General features: G+C 37.3%; 1 protein-coding gene across 7 annotated transcripts in view; it reads left to right on the top strand.

The window, feature by feature from the left end:
- STXBP5L (syntaxin binding protein 5L) overlaps positions 1 to 23529 on the top strand; it is a 346530-nt gene that overhangs the window by 87786 nt on the left and 235215 nt on the right. For all 7 annotated transcript variants that reach the window (XM_076001837.1, XM_076001841.1, XM_020287216.2 and 4 more), the window contains exon 5: positions 1546 to 1646. In XM_076001837.1, the coding sequence (XP_075857952.1) occupies positions 1546 to 1646 (101 nt within the window). The remainder of the gene's footprint in view (positions 1 to 1545; positions 1647 to 23529) is intronic.

Here is a 23529-nt window from a genome sequence, read left to right on the forward strand (position 1 = left end):
CAGCAGTGAAGAAGCCTGGAGAGTTAGTGGCAATCAAATTATGAAAGGCATTTTCCACAGCTTGTTGAGAATTGAATATTTTTCCTTGCAAGAAGTGGTCCAAAGCCTGAAAGAAGTGGTAGTCGGTTGGTGCAAGGTCTGGTGAATATGGTGGATGATAGAGAGTTTCCAAGTCCAGCTTCGGTAGTTTGAGCATCGCTGTTCGTGTAACATGTGATCTAGTGTTGTCTTGCAAGAGGATTGGCCTGTCTCTATTGACTGGTCTTGGCTGCTTAATTGTAAGCATCCTCATCATTTTGTTCAGTTGGTTGCAGTAGACATCTGCTGTAATTGATTGAAGGTTCAGGTTTCATGAAGCTATAGTGGATAACATCAGCGCTGGACCACCAAACAGACACCATTAGCTTTTTTGATGAATATTCAGTTTTAGACTGTGTTTTGGCACTTCATCTTTATCCAATCATTGTGCTGCATGTTTGCAATTGTCAAAAAGAATCCATTTTTCATGCACATAATACGGTATAGAAATGGTTCATCTTTATGTTGTGACAGCAAAGAAAGGCAAACTTCAAGATGATTTCTCTTCTGTTGCTCATTTACTTCGTGTGGTACTCATCTATTCAGCTTCTTTACCTTGCTGATTTATTTCAAATGGTCCAATATTATTGGAGTAGTAACATCAAACCTTGCTGCTACTACATGCATAAGTTGAGCTGTATTCACTTCCACTATAGTTGAGCTGTATTCACTTCCACTACAGCTTTCAGCTCATCATTATCCACTTTGGTCTCAGGTTGCCCACATGGCTCATTTTCAAGATTAAAATCACAAGAATGGAACTTCTCAAACCATCAACATAGTGTGCGTTCATTAGCCACATCCTTCCTGAACACTTCATTGGTATTTCCAGCTGCCTGCACTGCATCAGTTTCATGATGGAACTTATATTTGAAAATAACATGAATTTTTGACTTATTTATGATTTCATAAAAATTACTCTAAAAAATGTGGAAGATTATCACAAGTCAAAACATGTGTTTGAAACACTGAGGATGTACCTTCACAATAAACATAAAACAAGAATGTCGAAATGAAATGTCAGAGATATCAACTGTGAAACTTAGTACTTAAGGAAATCTGATATTTCATACTTAATAACCTAAACTAGGTTGGATATTTGCTTCCTTCTAAAACTATACACAATATGTGTGAATAATAGAAACAAAAAAATTTAAGCTTTATTTTTCCCAAAGAACAATCTTAATGGTAATAATGATGCTACAAGAATTAATCCTCTATATTAATAAATGGATATTCCTTGAGCTGGTCATTTGGATGGTCAGGATGACTCTTCTACTTGCCTTTTCTACTTTCAGCATACTTAACCTTCCCAATTGAAATATATGCAACTTTCCTTCCTTAAATTTTTAGCTTATAAGACAAATAACTTCCTTAGGCAGTGAACAATTCAGTAAATTTACTTGTTTCTGCTTCACAAAAACTCTAAGTAAATTACATACTTACTTTTTCTTCTTTTTGTTCCAGGGTGCTTTGGTCAGTGCAAGTTCAGATGATACACTTCATTTGTGGAACCTTAGACAAAAAAGGCCAGCTATTCTTCATTCTCTTAAATTTAACCGAGAACGGTAAGAACATATGAGTTAAACAATTGTTTAATACATAACCGAATTCCTTCCTGAGCAAGTTTCAGATTAAATTGACAGACTTTTTTTTTTCATAATCTCAATAGCTAGAAATTATTTAATGTTTATGCTTGCTTTTATGAAAGTTTATTTTCATATAAAATGGATAATTGATACAGAGTCAGCCATCTACTAAAGGGGAACACCTATGCTTTTTGTTCTCCTAGCTATAAACCAGCACTTCAGCAATGATGTATTCTTTTCCCTGGTCCAGGATACTGAAAACCTAGACCTAAATCTAAAAGTCAAGTAAATAATAAATAAATTTCCACTTGTCTTGATCATGACAATTACCTCCTACACTCTAACCCTTTTACTTAAGTATCTTTTTATATTAAGGAAAACAGACAAAAGTTTTAGATATCAAAAACTGATGGTATTAACTATTGAGCAATACTAAACATCCAAGATTCACATTTTTAAAGATGATAATTTGATCAGAATTCAGATCCCTCCATTTTAGAAGGAAATCTCAATGATCAAAAAGAGGAAATTATATGAATGCATATGGGAAAAGTTATTAGATTTTATTTATAATAAACTGTACCACATTTTAATCTTTCTAATGTTGGATTCAACCAGACCTAGAACATAACACACATTCACTTAAATGATAATCCATGTAGAGATGCAGTAAAAATTTTAATTTAACTGTATAATAATCAGATACTTGTTCATCATTTGGGAAACAAGTTCTTTGCAGTGAATGGGAAGGAACATCACAGAAAAATTTGATGTTAATAAAAAGAAGAAAACCTCTGAGAAGTAAATTTTCACACATTTGCAAGTGCTATTTAAACTGAGGAATGAGCAAGGTGAACAATGGAGGCAAGAAGTCATTAGCCTACATCATAAGATAGTGTGCATTTTATTTTATTGAATGATAATTGTTGATAAGGAATCACCAGTATATGATTGAAGTAAACCTGTTTTTATAAATATGGAGAGAAAGGAGGATGCCAGCTATACAGAGATTTTTACTTCTGATGTAGGGGTGTTCCAATGAAGGGAAGAAAACCCCTTAAACTCCTCAAGTGGGTTATTGGCTTTACACATGAAAAAATTCAAGAGCAAGCCAACTAGAGACAGAAAGTTTGTAGATCCTACTGCACAAAGTAGGGGTGCTTTCCTGAGCAGGATTGGGACTCACTATGAGGCAATGGTAACATTTTCAAATGTTTAGAAACCCTATACATAACCAGCATTTTCTTGTGGTCAGGTCATAAAAGTTAATCATAAGTTGTTGTCACAGAAAGGCAAGCACAAACTTTAAGGCATCCAGCTGAGCAGTTTATCCATCCTCAGTTGGTCCCAGACCCATGAATTGTTGATGATTTCTTTGTTCAGAGTGGTTATAGTCTGGTATTGGTCAAAATGTCTGCATTTAGGCTCTCACAATTTTCTTTTTTGCCTTATTCCTATATCACTTCTACCTCTAGCTTTTTATTTTTCTTCTCATGTGCATAATATACTATCTAAATCATTAACTCTCAATATTCTAAGTAATATTCATTAGTATTATATCTCAGTATTTTATGATTCACAATCAATGGAAATATTTTTGTATTCAATCTTTTTTTTTTAATTTCAAGGTATTACAGGGATACATGTTTTTGGTTAGAAGGATTGCTTTTGTAATGCTTGAGTCAGGGTTATAAGTCTGTCTGTCACCCAGATAGTGTTCATTGTACCCATTAGGTAGGTTTCACCCATCCCTTCCTCCCCATTCCACCCTGGTTGATTTCCATTGAGTTATACTTCCCTCTATACACATGTGTGCTCATATGTTCCAATTTAATAGTGGTGTTTCTTTTTCCATTCTTTAGATACTTCACTTGGGATAATGGTCTCTAGTTCCATCCATATGGTTGCACAAAGCCTCAGTTCAACCTTCTTCATGGCTAAATAGTATTACATAGTATACATACCACATATTGTTAATCCACTCATGAATTATTGGGCATTTGGCTTGATTCCATGACTTTGCAATTGTGAATTGTGCTGCAATAAACATTTGAGTGCTGGTGCCTTATTAGTAGAAAGACTTCTTTCCTTTGGGTAAATACCTAGTAGTGGGATTACTGGATCAAATGGTAGGCCTACTTTTAGTTCTTTAAGGAATCTCTATACTGTTTTCCATAGAGCTTATACTAATGTGCAGTCCCACCAACAGTGTATAAGCATTTCTTTCTCTCTGCATCCATGCCAACATCTAGCTGGGCAAGGAGATATTTCATTGTAGTTTTAGTTTGTATTTCCCTGATGATTAATGACACTGAGAATTTTTTCATATAAAGCTTCTGTTCATGTCTTTTGCCCACTTTTTATTGGAGTTGGTTGGTTTTTTTCTTGCTGATTTGCTTGAGTTCTTTGTATATTCTGGTTATTAGTCCTTTATGAGATGTATAGCTTGTGAGTATTTTTTTCATTCTGTAGGTTATCTATTTGCTTTATTAATTATTTCCTTGGCTGTACAGAAGCTTTTCAGTTTAATCAAGATCAATTTATTTATTTTGTTGTTGCTGCGATTGGCATTGGGGTCTTCTGTATTTCTTTGCCTAGATTGATATCTAGAAGAGTTTTTCCAACATTTTCTTCTCGAATTCTTATGGTCTCATGCCTTACATTTAAGTCTTTTATTCATCTCCAATTAATTTTTGTGTGTGGTGACAGATGTGGATCCTGTTTCATTCTTCTGCATGTGGCTTATCTAGTTGTCCCAGCACCATTTATTGAATAGGAATTCTTTTCCTCAGTATATATTGTCTGGTTTGTCAAAGATCAGTTGGCTGTATGAGGATGGTTTTGTGTCTGGGTTTTCTGTTGTGTTCTTTTGGTCTATGTCTCTAATTTTGTGCCAATAACATTCTGTTTTGGTTATATAGCCTTATGGTATATTTTGAAATCTGGTAATATAATGCCTCTAGATTTGTTCTCTTTACTTAAGATTGCTTTGGTTATTCAGGCTCTTTTTTGGTTGTAAGCAAAGCATAGAATTATTTTTTTCTAGATCTGAAATATGACATTGGTATTTTAATGGGGATTGCATTGACTCTGTAAATCATTTTGGGAAGTATGGACATTTTAACAATGTTGATTCTACCAATCTATGAGCGTGATATGTTTTTCTGTTCATATCATCTGCAATTTCTCTGCTCAGCATTTTATACTTCTCTTTGTAGAGATCTTTCACCTCTTTGGTTAAGTATACTCCTAGGGATTTTATTTTCTTTGTAGCTATTGGGAATGATATGGAGTCTTTGATTTCACTCTCATCTTGACTGTTATTGGCATATAGGAATTCTGCTGATTTGTGTACATAGATTTTGTAACCTGAACCTTTGCTAAATTTGTTTATGAATTCCAGGAGTCTCTTGGTGGAATATTTGGGATTTTCTGGATATAAAATCATATCATCAGCAAAAAGCAATAGTTTGACCTCCTCTTTCCCAATTAGGGCATGCATAATTTCTTTCTGTTGCCTGATTGCTCTGGCTAGGACTTCCAGGACTATGTTGGTTAGAACTGGGTGCCAGTGGGTATCTTTGTCTTGTTTCCATTCTTAGTGGGAATACTTTCAACTTATTTTTCATTCAATGTGATTCTGGCTGTGGGTGTGTTATATATGGCTTTTATGATTTTGGGATATGTTCTTTCTATGCCAAGTTTGTTGAGGGTTTTTATCATAAAGGGGTGCTGAATTTTGTCAAATGCTGTTTCTGCATTTATTGGAATGATCATAATGATCATATATGGTCTTTTTGCCTGTCTTTATGAGTTATATCACATTTATTGATTTTTGCATGCTGGACCATCCTTGCATCTCTAGGATGAAGCCCACTTGGTCATGGTGGATTATTTTTTTGATGTGCTATTGAATCTGGGTTTTAGTAATTTATTGAGGATTTTTGTATCTATATTCATAAGGGATACTGGTCTGTTGTTTTCTTTTTTTGTTGTTTTTTTCCTGGCTTTGGTATGAAGGTGCTACTGGCTTTGTAGAATGAGTTGGGAAGTATTCCCTCCTTATGAATGTGTTATGCAGTAATTTCTACAGTATAGGTACCAACCTTCTTTACACACCTACACCTTCTTTGTAGGTGTGCTAAAATTCAGCTTTGAATCCATCTGGTCCATCCAGGGCTTTTTTTGTTTGTTTGTTTTGTCAGAAGGTTTTTTATTGCTGCTTCAATGTTGTTTCTCATTATTGGTGTGTTCAGGATTTCTCTTTCTTCCTTACTAAGTGTAAGGAAGTTGTGTGTTTCTAAGAATTTGTCTATTTCCTCTATGTTTATGAGTTCATGTGCATAGAGTTTTTTTATAGTATTCACAGATGATATTATTTCTTTTTTTTTTTTTTTCTTTTGATACAGAGTTTCACTCTGTTGCCTGGACTAGAGTGCCATGGTGTCAGCCTAGCTCATAGCAACCTCAAACTCCTGGGCTCAAGCAATCCTTCTGCTTCAGCCTGCCAAGTAGCTGGGACTATAGGCATGTGCCACCATGCCCGGCTAATTTTTTCTATATATTTTTAGTTGGCCAATTAATTTCTTTCTAGTTTTAGTAGAGATGGGATCTCGCTCTTGCTCAGGCTGGTCCCGAACTCCTGAGCTCAAAAAATCTGCCTGCTTTGGCCTCACAGGCCAAGGATTACAGGTGTAAGCTACCACACCCAGCCTATTTCGGTGGTATCAGTTGTTGTATCTCCTTTTTCATTTCTGATTGAGCTTATTTGGTTTCTTTCTCTTCTTTTCCTGGTTAATCTAGCAAGAGGCCTGTCAATTTTGTTTATCTTTTCAAAGAACCAAATTTTCATTTCATTGATCTTCTGTATTATTTTCTTGTTTTCAATTTTTTAGTTCTTCTCTGATCTTAGTTATTTCTTTTCTTCTGCTGGAATTGGGATTGGTTTATCCTTCCTTTTCTAGTTCCTTGAGACATATTATTAGATTTTTAATTTGTGATCTTTCTGTCTTTTCTTTGTAGGCATTCAAGGCTATGAATTTTCCCCTTAGGGCTGCTTTTGATGAATCCCATAGATTTTGATAACTGTGTCCTGTTTTTCATTCAGTTCGAGGAACCTTTTGATTTCTATCTGAATTTCATTTATAATCCAATAATTACTCAGTAGCAGGTTGCTTAATTTCCAAGACATCACATAGAATTGAGTCTTTCTGTTGGAGTTGATGTCTAGTTTTTTTCCACTGTAGTCTGGGAAGATACATGGCATGATTTCTATTTTTTTGAATTTGCTGAGTCATGTTTTGTGGACTAAAGTATGATCAGTCTTGGAGAATGTTCCATATGTTGATGAGAAAAATGTATATTCAGTAGTTTTGGGGTAAAATGTTCTGTAAATGTCTTTTAGGCTCATTTGTTTTAGAGTCATGTTTAAGTTCTGTGTTTCTTTATTTATTTTCTTCTAGAATTATCTGTCCAGATTTATCAGTGGGGTGTTGAAGTCTCCAGCAATTATGATGCTGCTGTTTATCTCTTTGCTTAGATCTAGTTGGATTTGCTTTATGAATCAGGGCACTCCTGTGTTAGGTGCATAGGTATTTAGAATTGTTATGTTTTCTTGTTGGATTACTCCTTTTAGCATTATATAATGACCATCTTTGTCTTTCTTTACTATTTTTTATTTAAAGTTAATTTTTTCTGATATGAGAATAGCAACCACTGACTTGTTTTGATTTCCATTTGTATGGAATATATATTTTTTCATCCCATCCCCTTGAGTCTCTATGAATCCTAAGTTAAATGTGTTTCCTGGAGATGGCAGATACTACTCACTTGTAATTTCATATCCATTCAGCCAGCCTGTGTCTCTTGAGTGGGGAATTTAAACCATTCACATTGATTGATAGAATTTATATGTGGGACTGTTCTGTTCATCCTGTTGGGTAATACCTCGTTGTTTTGTTTTATATCTTGCACTATTGTTTTATATGAGCCCTGAGCTTTTGTTTTTTGTATTGTTTTACACTGATGGGTGACTTTTATGCTCATCTATGTATAATGCAGTTCTGAGTATTTCCTGCAGAGCAGGTCTGGTCTTGACAAATTTTCTCAGTGTTTGCTGGTATAGAAATGTCTTTATTTTTCCTTTATGTGTGAAAGTTAGTTTTTCACGATATAAAATTCTAGGCTATCAGTTCTGTTTAAGAAGACTGAACATGGGGCCTGAATCTCTTCTGGCTTGTAAGGTCTCAGTTGAGAAGTCTGCAATTAGCCTGATGGGTTTTCTTTTGTAAGTTGCTTGATGTTTTTGCCTTATGGCTCAAAGCAGTTCTTGTTTTCATGTTGACTTTGGCCAGTCTGATGAATATAGGTCTTGGAGATTGCCTCTTTGCAATGAATCTCTCAGGTGTTCATTGAGCTTCTTGTACCTGGATGTCTAGATCTCTAGCAAGAATAGGGAAGTTTTCCTAGATTATTCTCTCAAATAGTTTTTCATGCCCTTGTACATTTTGCTTCACCCTCAGGGATGCTTATGATTTTCATATTTGGCCATTTAATATAATACCATATTTCTTATATTTCTTGTTCATTTCTCTTAATTCTCTGTTCTTTATTTTTAAAAACTGAGTTAATTCAAAATAGTTGTCTTCAAGCTCTAGGATTCTTTCTTTTGCCTGGTCTAGTCTATTCTTAAATTTTTTTTACTATGTTTTCTATCTCCTTAAGTGAATTTTTCATTTCCAAATATTACATTTTTTTTTTAATATGTCAACTTTTTAGTGAATTTTTCATTTATTTTCTGAATTGCTTTTCTGGTTTCTTTGAGTTGGTTTCCATTTTATCTTTGATTTTATTGAGCTTTCTTACAATCCATATTTGGAATTCTTTCATTCTGTCATTTTAGTATTTTTTAGTATTCTTTCATTTACTATTTAGTATTTTTAGTATTCTTTCATTCAGTCATTTTAGTATTTTTGTTTTGATTGGTATCTACTGCTAAAGAACTGATATTCCCTTTTGGGAGTGTCCTTTTACTCTTATTTTTCATAGTTTTGGAGTTCTTTTGTTGATTCCTTCTCATCTGGAGCAGCTGTTGCTTCTTAATTTTGGATTTTCTTTTGTTTAGATGGGACTTTTTCCTCTGCCCTGACTTATATAGATGTGTTCATAGCATACGTTGGGTAAGAACCTTTGGCTCTGCTTGTGGGTGCTTTGATGGCACTATAGTTTCTGGGTGGATGCATTGGTTATAGATATTCTTTGTGTGGTGCTAAGAATTTTGTCAGTTGCTAGTTGTTTATAGGCTGTAGTCATGGTGAGCTATGTGAGTGGAGAGATTTCCTGTCTCTCTTTGATGAAGGAGGATGGAGGTCTTTGAAATCGTTTCTCTTTCCCCAACCCAGTGGTCTTCTTAACAGTGTGAATTGTATTGACCTTCCCAGTTTAATCTGTGAGATAGTAGGTCACACTTGTGGGTGAGAATCAACCATGCCCTTATGATTAAGTCAATAGATGCTGTAAAGGGCTGTGTAAAAGGGCTGTAAAGGGCTGTGCAAAAGGGCTGTAAAGGGCTGTGTAAAGATTGATCTCCCTATCAGGAGGTGGCACTTGCTGGAAGATACAAGATGAAGTGTTGATTTGGGGACCTGTGACTGGCTCTAGTCCCTCAGGAGAAGCAGTTGAATGCCCCAGGTTTTGGGTAGGGCCCTGGAACTTTCAGGGGAGTCCCTACTCTCTGCCACAGCAGAGATGGGTTGGGGAGTGAGGCTAGGTGGGGCTGGAATGGCTGAGCCCACCCTCAGGCTCTAAAAAGTCCTGCAGTGTAGCTATTTCAGCAGTGGTAAAAGGTCCACTTTCAGCTTCTGAAGAAAGCCACCAGGGAGGGGCTGAAGTTGCTCTACCCAACCAGAGCCTGCTTGTGGAGAATGGGCTGTCTGAGATTCACAGTCTAGCTATCATGAGTGTGTTTCACTCTTCTCCCCACTTCCCTGCTCCATGGTTTTCCTCCAATGTATGCTGTCAGGCAGGAGCTCTAACTAGCTAAGCTCCCCTACAATTGTGCTGTAGGGTGGGGAACTTGCCCACCCAGGATCCCAGCCTAGGCTGAGAGCAAAGTTTTCCTGTGGGGGAAAGGGTGCTCTGCAAGTATGCCACAGCTACGAACCACATGGCACTCTCCTCTTAGTTCTGCTCACATGAGCTTCCTTGCCTGCTGAGATTAGGTCACAAATCTCCCCTCTATACTCCTGATCAACATAATCAAGTCCTGGGGGTGTGAGATCTGGCTTGTGAACCTGTCCCCAAAGATCAATCTCTGACCATGCCAGAGAGAAATGTGCTGGTCCCAAGTTGCCTGTAGAGTGTTCCAGCAGGTTTGATGTCCCTCCACTTTGGGGTATGCCCTGCTCTGATGTAGCCATCATGCACACAGCTCCAGAGAATGCCAGTAAGCAGGGAGCTTACAGTCTGAGCACCTCTTTAGCTGCTGTAGGACTTTAAGGGGAAATGGTTTGAGCCCCACTCTCTGTAGAAGCCTTGGTGTGGTGGCTTAATTGTCTCTCTCAGCAGCTGTGGATAGGGGAGGCAAAGGGGAGGAAAAGAGTCTGGATGGAGGAAAGCTAGCTCTCTGTTCATCTCCATCCCCCTCTCCACAAGGCAGCTGGCCTGGAATGTCCTTGCTCTTGGGTCATACAGATTCCCCAGGACTCACTGGACCCCTGTGGCTCCTGGAGTCTGGGCCAGGGTTGGGAAATGTTTGCATGGGAATGAGTAAGTCAAAAACTGAGAGGCAGAAGCCCTCTTGGGGGAGGACAAAGGTGCACAGTGGATAGAGAAGCAATATGGTGTCTTGCTTGGGGTGGGGTTGGGGCTGGGAACCTGTACTTTGTCCACAAGAAGCTCTCAGTTCATTGGCAGCAGAAACTTTGGGACTTTTGGGGGTAGAAAGCCACTCCAGCAGCTCAGAAGCCCAGTGTCAGAGATGTGAGGGTGAGATTAACAGACCACTCCACCTACCCTTTTTGCTGCACTCCAAGCCTCTCAGGGTTGATCTCCACCAATATCTTGCTCTTCCTTGTTCTGCTCTGCAATTTTTCCTGTGATTCCCCCACAGGTTCTAGTACCCTTTCCTCAGAATTACATTCAATCTAGTGTTTATCTGTTTTTTTGTTTTTTTTTTTTTCATCCAAAACCTTTCTTCCTACTGAGACACTCTGGCAGCTGTTGTCTCTGGTCATCCATATTTCCTCTCAACCATAGTTATTCGTAAATGCAAAGAGTTAATAGGCATTTAGTAATTGATATAAGATTGTCCTTGATGGGAAGCCCATTTATTTGAAAAGTGATGCAGTCTGACAAGAGATGCTCAGATCCTGACCTAGGCAAGCAGCCCTCTCATATCCAATCCTTTTTAGGAGGAGAAGAGTTGGTATTTTAGACATTTGCTAAAACTATATAGGGCTTCATTCTTTAAGCCTAATTTTGGCTGTTTTATTTAACAACTTAAGTAATATAGCAGAAATTTCAGGATATTGAAACATTTTAAGAATAGTCAAGAGTTGTACTATTCCTTTATCTTTACCACTAAAAATATTATACATGTGGTTTACCATATTGATTTTATCCACCTTTCTGCTGGAAAATTTTTGTCTTTTATTTCAATGCTTCTAATAGATCTGATCCTACTTTTTTGTGTGGATGGACAGAGTGTATTTTTTTCCATTGCAACTAGAATTTGAAGGCATCAACCTGAAATAATTGAAAGGATCAGAATCTAGTTTTAAGGAGTTTATTCAAGCAAAAAGTGGGAATGTTCATTCAAGAGACTTAGACTCCAGAGAAATGGGGTTAATATTCTGAAGTTAAAAGTTAAGTTCCTGCCTATAAAACAAAGGAGCTTGGTAGGATTGTAACTGTTTCTATACAAGACCAGTTTATGAGTTACAAAAATTTAATTAGTTACAATCTGTTTTCTTTTCTATGTAAGGCTTATTTTCATTTTCTTTTCGATTTAAAAGAGTATATTAACATTCAATCCTAAAACAATCTGGTAGCCATGAAGTCTTTGTGTGAGAAAGCTAAGAGGGAAGTTAATCTGCAGTGAAGATCTATTAGGAAGAGGGAAGGAGTCTTCTCTGTTGTCCTTTAGTCTTTTGCAACATTTTACAAAATGGGGGAAGGAAGAAGGCTAATCTATAATCAGAAAAACAAAGGGTAAGGTGCCTAGGTTACAGCTGAGTGACTCAGTCCCCATAATCACATTCCTTTAAGGATCAAAATAATTTAGAGTTTCAACAGCTTAGAATTTGAGTTACTTATTTTTACAAAGGGAATGTTCTGATCCCTTTCATGGCCCCTTTTTTGGGAAGAAATGATTGGTAGTGATGAATTCCAATTATAATTTTGTTATCTCAAATAGAATAATTGATAGTAACATAAAAGAGCAAGCTGACAGATTTGGAACAAGTTTAAATCATAGGAATTTTGAGGACATTGCCGTTTTAATGTGTACAAAAATGTGATATTTAAAAGACACATACTATATATTATCATATGGCTTGAGAATATTCATTAACTATCACAATCTATTGTAGGAAGGGAAAATATCTGTCAATATATGGTGAATGTGAAGTTCAGGTATATCAAGGAGAATTTAATCAAGCATATTTTGGAACACCTTCCAAATTCTCTGTCATGAGCCATTTAATTAGGTAAATTTTCTAAATACCTTTATGCTTCTCTATATGTTTCAGTTTATATAAATTATACTATAAATTTTAGTTTATTTTATTAGGGTACCTTTAGTCTTTAGTTTGACAATCTTGGAAGACAGTAACCAGTCTTAGATTGTTGAGAAATAGGTTTATGTATCTAGCTGTTTCTGATAAATGATTTCTGGACTACTTCCAAATAAACCTAAATTAGGAAGAGAAACTGTGTTTTTGTGATGTGTGATCTGAATAATGAATAAAATCAAACATTCATATTTTAGGCATATTAGTAGCACTTGCTATCACTGATCATAAATTTGTATAATGTTGGAGAAAGCATAAAGTTATTTCATATGGTTTTCAAGTGAAATTCAATATGTAGACTATGGAATAAGGCCCCTATATCATCTGTACTTATCAGTCTATTTTTTTGTCTGTGTGTTTTGCTAATTAATATCATCAGAGAATTTCTGAGGAATATTAGCTAAACAGAAGGGAAGAAATATTTTGTTTAAAAAAATCCTATAATTTATGAACTCTCTGGAAAACTTGATCCATTTGAGTTGGCTTTTGTGGACTCAATTTATAACCCCAATTTAAAATATTTTATTGCTTTATAAAAGCAATTTGAATTGGCTTTAAAAAAAATCTCTTGCATAATTAATATATTCACCTGGCTTGACATTCAAAAGATAGAAGGGTATATACAGTAAAGGATCTTTCTTCCATTCCTGTCCCCTGGACACTTACTTAGTTAGCAGGGGCAAACAGTATCTTTACAGAGATTCATTATGAACATATATAAGGAAATATTATATGTAACACAATTTTATTTTTTATGTATATATAAGTCAAATTGAAAATATGTCTTTTTTGTTAAATTATAGCATGTTATACAAAGGGTTTTATTCTTTGCTTTTTTTTCCTTTTGATAAGGCATTCTAACTATCACTCCTTATCAGTATATAAAAGTTTTGCTTTTTTTTTTTTTGGTGTGTGTATAAATGTTACTGAATCATCACAAAACTATTTAAATCTTGTGTACACATTGAAATAATTTTGAAGTTGTGTAACAAATACCCAAATCAAAATACAAAACATTACGAGAGCCACAGAAACTCACCTATGTTATCTTCCAGTCACTAACCTCCAGGTCTAATGTTACAGAATAGTTGATTCTCCTTCCATAGATATGGAAGTGTAAAGTTGAGAGTTGGGAATATATAACAGAGGGAATGGTCTGGGAAAAAAAAAGCAAAAGATGTTTTTGTCTCTTTAAATCTTCTCCTACTCTTTTTGGGAATTGAGGCCTGTAACCCCTGTTTTGGGCAGGTGGTCGGGAGGGGCAGGGAATGTCTTTCATTCTTTGTGTTACAGGAGATAGCTCAGCTGAACTGTGGCTCTATCCCAGGTCCAGCAACTGGCCTCCTACGTGGGTGCAGGTCACAGGCTTTTTCTTCAGTAGAGGTGGGATTAGAATCATTAACTGCATTTAAGCGACAATAGTCTAGAACTGAGAGCCCTCCCTTTAAAAGCTCTGTATTTCTGCTTTTATACAGGAATTTGGATTTTGAGATGAAAGTCTACCATTTTCCTTCTTTGCTAGCAAAGTAATACATTTCTCTTTCCTTCTCCTCAACCACTTGTCCTGGTTCTTCTGATACGGCCTTGCGGACAAGTGCTGAACTTTGGTAACACTAACACCATTTTGATTTCCAATACTATAGATTAATTTTGTCTGTTTTGACAATTATATAAATGGAATCATAGATTTCTACTTGTTTGTATTTGATTTCTTTAGCACATCACTGTATTTGTGAGTTTCACCCATGTTGCATGTAGCTGAAGTTTATTTATTTTCATTGTTATATAGTATTTAATTTACCTCAATTTGACTAACCATTCTAATTCAATTTTCTTGCTTATACTTAACTTTTATGTTTCTACTTAAATTTTAGAAAAAGCTTGCCAAATTTCACAATTACATTTGCTGAGATTTTTAGTCAAAATACCTTGAATCTGTAGATCAGTTTGAGAACTGACATGATGGTGGATGGCAATTTTTTTTTTCTTTTTTCTTTCTTTTTTTTTTTTTATTTCGACATATTATGGGGGTACAGATTTTAAGGTTTCAATAAATGCCCATTTCCCCCCCTCCCCCCAAAAGTCTGAGTCTCCATCAAGACCATCTCCCAGATGGTGCACATCTCACTCATTATGTATGTATATATACCCGCCCCCCTCCCCCCTCCCACCTGCCCAATACCCTATTACTGTAGTACCTATGTGTCCACTTAGGTGCTACTCAGTTAATACCAGTTTGCTGGAGAATATATCTGGTGCTTGTTTTTCCATTCTTGGGATACTTCACTTAGTAGTATGGGTTCCAGCTCTAACCAGGAAAATATAAGATGTGCTATATCACCATTGTTTCTTAGAGCTGAATAGTACTCCATGGTATACATATACCACATTTTATTAATCCATTCTTGGATTGATGGGCACTTGGGCTGTTTCCACAGCCTTGCAATTATGAATTGTGCTGCTATAAACATTCAAGTGCAGGTGTCTTTTTTGTAGAGAGTCATTGGATCATATGGGTAGATGCCCAGCAATGGGATTGCTGGATCAAATGGTAGATTCACTTGTATCGCTTTAAGGTATCTCCATATTGCTTTCCACAGAGGTTGAACTAGTTTGCAGTCCCACCAGCAGTGTAGGAGTGTTCCTCTCTCTCCGCAACCACGCCAGCATTTATTGTTTGGAGATTTTTTGATAAAGGCCATTCTCACTGGGATTAAGTGATATCTCATTGTGGTTTTGATTTCATTTCCCTGATGATTAGGGATGTTGAGCATTTTTTCATATGTTTGTTGGCCATTCTTCTGTCTTCTTTAGAAAAGTTTCTGTTCAAGTCCTTTGCCCTCTTTTTAATGGGGTTATTTGATTTTTTCTTCCTGATTTTCATGAGTTCTAAGTATATTCAAGTTATCAGTCCCTTATTGGATGCATAGGATGCCAACATTTTCTCCCATTCTGTAGGTTGTCTGTTTACTTTCATGACTATTTCTTTGGCTGTGCAGAAGCTTTGTAGTTTGATCATGTCCCATTTATTTATTTTTGTTGCTGCTGTGATTGCCTTTGGGGACTTCTTCATAAACTCTTTGCCCAGGCTGATGTCTAGGAGAGTGTTTCCAACTTTTTCCTCTAGAGTTCTAATAGGTTCATACCTTAGGTTTAAGTCTGTTATCCAGCGTGAGTTGGTTTTTGTGAGAGGTGAAAGGTGTGGGTCCTGTTTTAGCCTTCTACAGGTGGCTATCCAGTTTTCCCAGCACCATTTATTGAAGAGGGATCCTTTTCCCCAGCGTATGTTTTTGTCTGCTTTGTCAAAGATTAGATGGCTATATGAGGATGGTTTAATATCAGGATTCTCACATCTGTTCCACTGGTCAATATTCCTATTTTTGTGCCAATACCATATTGATTTAATTACTACAGCTTTGTAGTATAGTTTGATATCTGGCATATTAATGCCTCCCATTTTGTTTTTGTTGCCTAGAATTGCTCTTGATATTCGGGGTCTTCTTTGGTTCCATACGAAGCGTAAAATTATTTTTTCTATATCTGTGAAGAATGCTGATGGAATTTTAATAGGTATTGCATTGAATCTGTAGATCAGTTTGGGTAGTATAGACATTTTAATGATGTTGAGTCTGCCGATCCACGAGCATGGTATGGATTTCCATCTGTTTACATCCTCTGCTATTTCCTTCCTCAGTGTTTCATAGTTCTCCCTGTAGAGGTCTTTTACCTCCTTGGTTAAGTATATTCCTAGGTACTTTAATTTCTTTGTTGCTATTGTGAAGGGAATTTGAGTCTTTGATTTGGTTCTCAATTAGATTGTTGTTGGCATATATGAATGCCTCTGATTTCTGTGTATTGATTTTGTATCCTGAGACTTTACTGAATTCATTGATCAGTTCCAGGAGTTTCTTGGTTGAATCCTTGGGGTTTTCTAGATACAATATCATATCATCAGCAAACAGTGAAAGTTTGATCTCTTTTGCCCCTATTTGGATACCTTTGATTCCATTTTCCTGTCTGATTGCTGTAGCCAAGACTTCCAGCACTATGTTGAACAGAAGTGGAGATAGTGGGCAGCCTTGTCTGGTTCCAGTTCTAAGTGGGAATGCTTTCAATTTTTCCCCATTCAGTATGATGTTGGCTATGGGTCTGTCATATATGGCTTGTATCATTTTTAGGTATGTCCCTTCTATGCCTATTTTCTTAAGTGTTCGTATCATGAAAGGGTGTTGAATTTTGTCAAAAGCTTTTTCTGCATCTATTGAAAGAATCATGTGGTCTTTGTTTTTGCTTCTGTTTATGTGGTGAATTGCATTTATAGATTTACGTATGTTGAACCATCCCTGCATCCCTGGGATGAAGCCCACTTGGTCGTGGTGGATTATTTTTTTGATAAGTGTCTGGATTCGGTTAGCTAAGATTTTGTTGAAAATTTTTGCATCTATATTCATTAGGGATATTGGTCTGTAGTTTTCTTTTTTTGTTGCATCCTTTCCTGGTTTTGGTATCAGAGTAATATTCACTTCATAAAAGGTGTCGGGGAGGTTTCCGTTCTTCTCGATGTTGTGGAATAGTTTCTGCAAGATAGGTACTAGTTCTTCTTTGTAAGTGTGGTAAAATTCAGGTGTGAAGCCATCTGGACCAGGACTTTTCTTTTTAGGGAGATTTTTAATTGCTGTTTCTATTTCAGCTGTTGAGATTGGTCTGTTCAGGGAATCTATTTCTTCCTGCTTGAGCCTAGGGAGGCTGTGTGTTTCTAGAAATTTGTCCATTTCCTCTACATTTTCCAGTTTGTGTGCATAAAGATTTTTGTAGTATTCATAAATTGTATCTTGTATCTCTTTGGGATCAGTGGTGATATCTCCTTTTTTGTTCCTGATAGAGCTTATTAGAGATTTCTCTTTTCTGCTTTTCATTAGCTTAGCCAATGGTGTGTCAATTTTGTTTATTTTTTCAAAGAACCAACTTTTTGTTTTATTAATCTCCTGAATAGCTTCCCTGTTTTCAATTTCGTTTAGTTCTGATTTGATCTTGTTGATTTCACTTCTTCTGTTGGGTTTGGGGTTGATCTGCTCTTCTTTTTCCAGCTCTGTGAGTCATTTCATTAGATTGTCTATTTGTGATCTTCTTGTCTTTTGGTTATAGGCATTTATGGAGATAAACTTTCCTCTCAGAACTGCTTTAGCTGTGTCCAAGAGGAGTTGATAACTTGTCTCTCCATTGTCGTTTTCTTCATAGAATGTTTTTATTTCCCTCTTGATTTCTTCAGTTATGAAGTAATCATTTAGTAGGAGGTTGTTTAATTTCCACGTTTTTATGTAGAAATGGGAGTTTCTGTTAGGGTTGATTTCTAGTTTTATTCCACTGTGATCTGAGAAGGTACATGGTATGATTTCTATTTTTTTAAATTTCTTGAGATTTTCTTTGTGTCCTAGGATACGGTCAGTCTTACAGCATGTCCTGTGAGCTGATGAGAAGAACATATATTCAGTGGATTTTGTGTAGAATGTCCTGTAAATGTCAGTCAGACCCAATTGTTCTAGAGTTTTGTTTAAGTCCATTATTTCTTTATTAATTTTCTGTTTGGAGGATGTGTCTCGTGCCGTCAGTGGGGTATTTAAATCTCTGGTGATTATGGAGTTGCTATTAATCCATTTGCTTAGCTCCAGTAAGGTTTGCTTTATGAATCTGGGTGCACCTAAGTTGGGTGCATATATATTTAAAATTGTTATCTCTTCTTGTTGAACTGTGCCCTTCACCGTTATATAATGACCCTCTTTGTCTTTCACTACTTTTGTTGGTTTAAAAACTAAATCGTCTGAAATTAGAACTGCCACACCGGCCTTCTTTTGGCTTTTATTTACTTGGAATATTGATCTCCACCCTTTTATTTTTAGTCTATATGCATCCTTGCAGGTTAGATGTGTTTCCTGAAGACAGCATATACTTGGCCTGTATTTTCTTATCCATTCAGCCAGCCTATGTCTCTTGAGTGGAGAGTTTAAGCCATTCACATTTATTGAGAGAAGTGATAGGTAAGGTAGATTACTGATCATTCTGTTGGGTTGGATGTTGTTGCTATGATTTCTGTTTTGATCCATTATAATATCTGGCCTTTAATATCTTTGGGTTTTGGTTGTTTTTATATTTGTGGGTTAGTATTATGATGTTCCGTGCGTAACGCTGTTTTAAGTACTTCTTGTAGGGCTGGTCTTGTCTTGGTGAATTCTCTGAGCCTTTGCTTGTCTGAGAATGTTTTTATTTCTCCTTCATATACGAAGCTTAGTTTTGGAGGGAATAATATTCTAGGCTGGGCATTGTTTTGTTTCAAAAGAGTGAGAATGGGGCCCCAGTCTCTCCTTGCTTGTAAAGTCTCATTAGAGAAGTCTGATGTTATTCGAATTGGCTTTCCCTTGTATGTTACTTGCTTCTTTTGTCTTACAGCTCTTAGAAGGGCCTCTTTAGTTGATACTTTGGTCAGTCTGATGACTGCATGTCGTGACGTCTTCCTGTTTGCATTGAATCTCCCAGGGGTCCTCTGAGCTTATTGAACTTGTATATCAAGATTTTGAGCAAGGCTTGGGAAATTTTCCTCTATTATATCTTCAAACAGCTTGTCCAACCCTTGAGTGTTGTCTTCTTCCCCTTCTGGTAACCCTATGACCCTCACTTTAGGTTTCTTCACATAATCCCACAGCTCTTGTAGGCTTTGCTCTTTTCTCTTGTTCCTCTGCTCTATTTTTGTGACTGATTTATTTAATTGGAGGGTGTTATCTTCAAGCTCTGAGATTCTTTCTTCTGTTTGATCTACCCTGTTCTTGAGACTTTCCACTGTATTTTGCAGTTCCTTGAATTGATTCTTCATTTCCAGGTGTTCGGTTACACTTTTCTTCATTGTGTCTATTTCTTTTCCCATATCCTGGAGGCTTTATGTGGTTTCTTTGTGTTGGTTATTGAGTTGTTGTTGCAGCTGGATGAGTGTTCTTATGATCCACATACGAAATTCCTCTTCTGTCATATTGGTCGCCTGATTTTGGTTTGTGTCCATTTCTAGGGGACTGGTGCTCCTCTTTGGGGGTGTGTTTTCCATTTGGTTCTTCATATTTCCTGAGTTCTTTTGCTGATTTCTTCCCATGTCAATCAGTTGGTGTTTCTTTCCTTAAGTTATTGTTTGGGTATTCACACACCTTGTTTAGATTCTGAGGAGTTAGGTGGTGTCTGTGGGTGAAATTGGACCACTCCCTGGATATTGAGTCAGTGGGTGCCGTGGAAAGGCTATGCAAGATGCCGTCCCTGTCAGTAGGTGGCGTTTGCTTGGAAGAACAGGCTATGCTGTTGATTTTGTGTCCTGTTATCAGCTCTCGTTCTGGGTGGAGGTGGGTTGGGTAAGCCTGCCCTCAGGCAGTTAGCAGGGGTCAAAGTTCCGTACTCTGCTTCCAGGGAAAGCTGTCAGGGCAGGGCTGGAATGGTCCCGCTCAGCCAGAAAGTCTGGGTGTGGGGGTGGGGCTGTCTGAGACCCGCAGTCTGGAGCGGGCCTCGCTTCTTTCCACCCTCCCCAACTCCGCAGCTACTCCTGGGCCTCTGCCAGCAGGCCAGACCACAAGCCTCCAGGCCTCCCCAGACTGTGATGCCGGCGGGGAGTTTCCCTGCACAGGAACACCACCTGGGTTGGGCGCGCGGCCTCCTCCTGGGAGGAGGGTTGCCCTCTAGGACGCCTATCTGCCCCTGGAGGCACACACACTTCAGTAGGCTGTTCACGTATAACCCTTCTGTGCCCCGGGCAATGCTAGCCCTCGGTGCAGGGGATCTGGTCTACAAGTCCGACCTCTGGGTCCCAGAGTTCAAACTGTATCCCCACCAGGGAGAGGATTTCCGGTCCCAATAACCCACAGGGAGCCCAAGCTGGGTCTATGTCTCTCAGCCTCTGAGTCGGCACCGTTCTCCTGGGAACACCGTGCCAGCAGCACCTGGGAGGGCGGGCGGGTAGGGAGCTCACAGTCTGAGTTCCCCTGAGTCAGCTGTAGGGTCCCAAAAGGGAAGGTCCGGTTCCCTGGAGGTGCCTGTGGCTGGTGGCTGTTTTGTCTCTCTGCGCAGCCGCCGGTAGGGTCAGCAGAGGGGAGTAGGAGGCAATATGGCGCCTGCCGCGCGGCTCGGGTGTGTGCACACGGAGGTGCCGGAGGAAGTTGGGAACCTGGTGCCACGTCTGCTACAGGCTCACCGCTGTCTGGCAGCGGCGGTCTCTGGGCTGGTGTCCGCAGGTCTCTCCACCCGCTGGGGAGCCCACCAGCAGTCCCAAATGCAGGGGAGGGGAAACAGCAAATCCACCTACCCTTTTCGCTGGTCTCTGGGCTGTTCCTGTGGTCTCAGCCTCGAGTTCTCCTCTGCAGCCTCCTCCTGTGGAGTCTCCAGGGGTCTCAGGTACCCCTCCTTCCAACCCTCGTCCGCTGTATGCTCGTCTTCTTGCTTCTTTCCTCTAATTTCTGCTAGAATCTGTCTTTTCTGCAGAGACACTCTGTCTGGCAGTGTTATTCGTCCGCCATCTTGCTCCACCCCCTGGATGGCAATATTAACTCATCATTGATAATGACAATATTGATTCATTCAATCTGTGGACATATGTTATAATCCTCTATTTACTTAGAGTCTTCTTTTCTTTCTTTAAATAACATTTATAGATTTATCTGTAGAGGTCTCCTATGTTTTTGAATTTGATACTTTTAATACTATTATAAATCATACTTTTAAAAATATTATTATCCAGAAAGTTTTTGTTGGAATATAGAAACTTAACTAATTTTTATTTGCTGACTTTGTATGGCATTGCTTACATTGAATTGAATTGATAATTCAAATAGTTTATCTGTTGTAGATTTTGCTGTATACACAATCATATCTTCAAATAGTGACAGTTTTATTTCCTTCTTTGTAGTTTTATATATATATATGTATATGTTTTGTTTCTTTTTATTACCATATTACATTGGTTAGGACAGTATATTAATTATCTATTGCTATGTAACAATTTTGCCACAAACTTAGTGACTTAAAACAACACTTACTAGCTCGTAGTTCAATGAGTCAAGAGAACAAGTAAGTACAGCTTAGGTGAGTTTAAAAAAAAATTTTTGTGAGAAAAATTATATTTAGCTTTTTTAATTTTTATGTTTTAATTTAATTTAATTTATTTATTTATTTATTGTTTAGATTAAACAGTTGCTTTGTTGTCCAGGCTGGCTTTGAACTCCTGGGCTCAAGGGATCTTCCTGCCTCATCCTCCCGAGTAGCTGGATCTATGGGCACATGCTATTTAAGGCCCAGTTTTTTATTTATTTATTTATTTTATTTTATTTTATTTTTTTTTACACAAGACCCTCATGTCTAATAAGGCCCAGTTTTTTAAAATAAAATTTTTTAAAAATCTCATTAGCTGAGTTTTTTGTTTCAGGGTCTCAAAACTGCAATTAAGATGGCTTACAAGGCTGTGGTCTCATCTGAAAAACTGGGAAAGGATCTATTTTCAAGCTTATTTGATTGTTGGAAGTATTGAGTTTCCTTGCAAGTTGTTGGATTGAGGGCCTCAGATTTTTGCTGGCTCTTGGCCAGAGACTATCCTTAGTTGTTTGCTACAGGGTCCTCTAACAACAGAGCAGCTTGCTTCTTCAAAACCAGTAAGAGAGAGTGTCTTCTCAGAAGATAGAGATCATAATCATATATAACTTAATTTCAGAAGATACAGATCATAATCATATATAACTTAATCATTCAGGTGATGATATCTCATAACTCTTATGTTCTATTGATTAAAAGCAAGTCACAGGTCTTGTGCACACTCAAAGGCAAGAATACTAGGAGGTGGGAACCATGGAGACTACTTTGGAATTGGTCCTCCATAGACCTACAGTACAATATTAACTAAAAAGGATAAGAACAATGGTTTTCTCATTTTATTACTGATTGTAAGGGGGAATGTTTTCATTATTTCACCTCTAACTATGATAATTGCTACAGGCTATATATATATATTATTACAATAGATTTAGTGGTTACCTGGATGAATTGTATAGTGGTGAAGTCAGGGCTTTTAGTGTACCTATCACCTGAATACTGAATATTGTGTACATTGTACCCCATAGGTAAGTTTTGATCTCTCATCACCTTCCATCTTCTCCCCTTCTGTGTTTCCAATGTCCACTATACCACTCTGTGTGACTCATATACCCATTGTTTAGCTCCCACTTATACGTGAGTTCATGTGGTATTTGTTTTTGTATTCATGAGATGCTTTACTTGGGATAATGACCTCTAGTTCCATCCAAGTTGCTGCAAAAAACATTACTTCATTCTTCTTTATGGCTGAGTAGTATATACCACATTTTCTTTATCCATTCATCAGTTGATAGGCAGTTAGGTTGATTTCATATCTTTGGAATTGTGAATTGTGCTGCAGTAAACATGCAAGTACATGTGTCTTTTTGATATAAAGACTTCTGCGTAACAAGTAGATATCCAGTAGTAGGACTGCTGGATCAAATGTTAGGTCTGCTTTCAGTTATTTGAGGAATCTCCATACTGTTTTCCATAGAGGTTGTACTAATTTGTGTTCCCACTAGTTGTCCCCTTTTCACTGCATCTGTGCCCAAAGTCTAAAAATATCTTTTTTTTTTTTTTTTGACTTTTTAATAATTTCCATTCTTACAGGGGTAAAATGGTATCTTGTGATTTTAATTCACATTTCCTTGATAATTATTGATGTTGAGTATTTTTTCACATGTATATTGGCCACTTGTATATCTTTTGAAAAATGTTCATGTCTGATGCCCACTTTTTCATGGACCTACTTGTTTTTTTTTCTTGCTGAATTGTTTGAGTTCCTTGTGGATTCTGGATATTAGCCATTTGTTGGATGTATAGTTTACAACTATTTTCTCCCATTCTGTAAGTCATCTGATTACTCTATTTATTTATTTGCTGTGCAGAAGCTTTTTAATTTGAGTCTCATTTATTTATTTTCATTTTTGTTGTATGCATTTTTGGGGTCTTAGTCCTAAATTCTTTGCCTAGGCAATGTCAAG

Source organism: Microcebus murinus, chromosome 1 (genome assembly GCF_040939455.1).
Source record: "Microcebus murinus isolate Inina chromosome 1, M.murinus_Inina_mat1.0, whole genome shotgun sequence".
Classification (NCBI taxonomy): Eukaryota; Metazoa; Chordata; class Mammalia; order Primates; family Cheirogaleidae; genus Microcebus; species Microcebus murinus.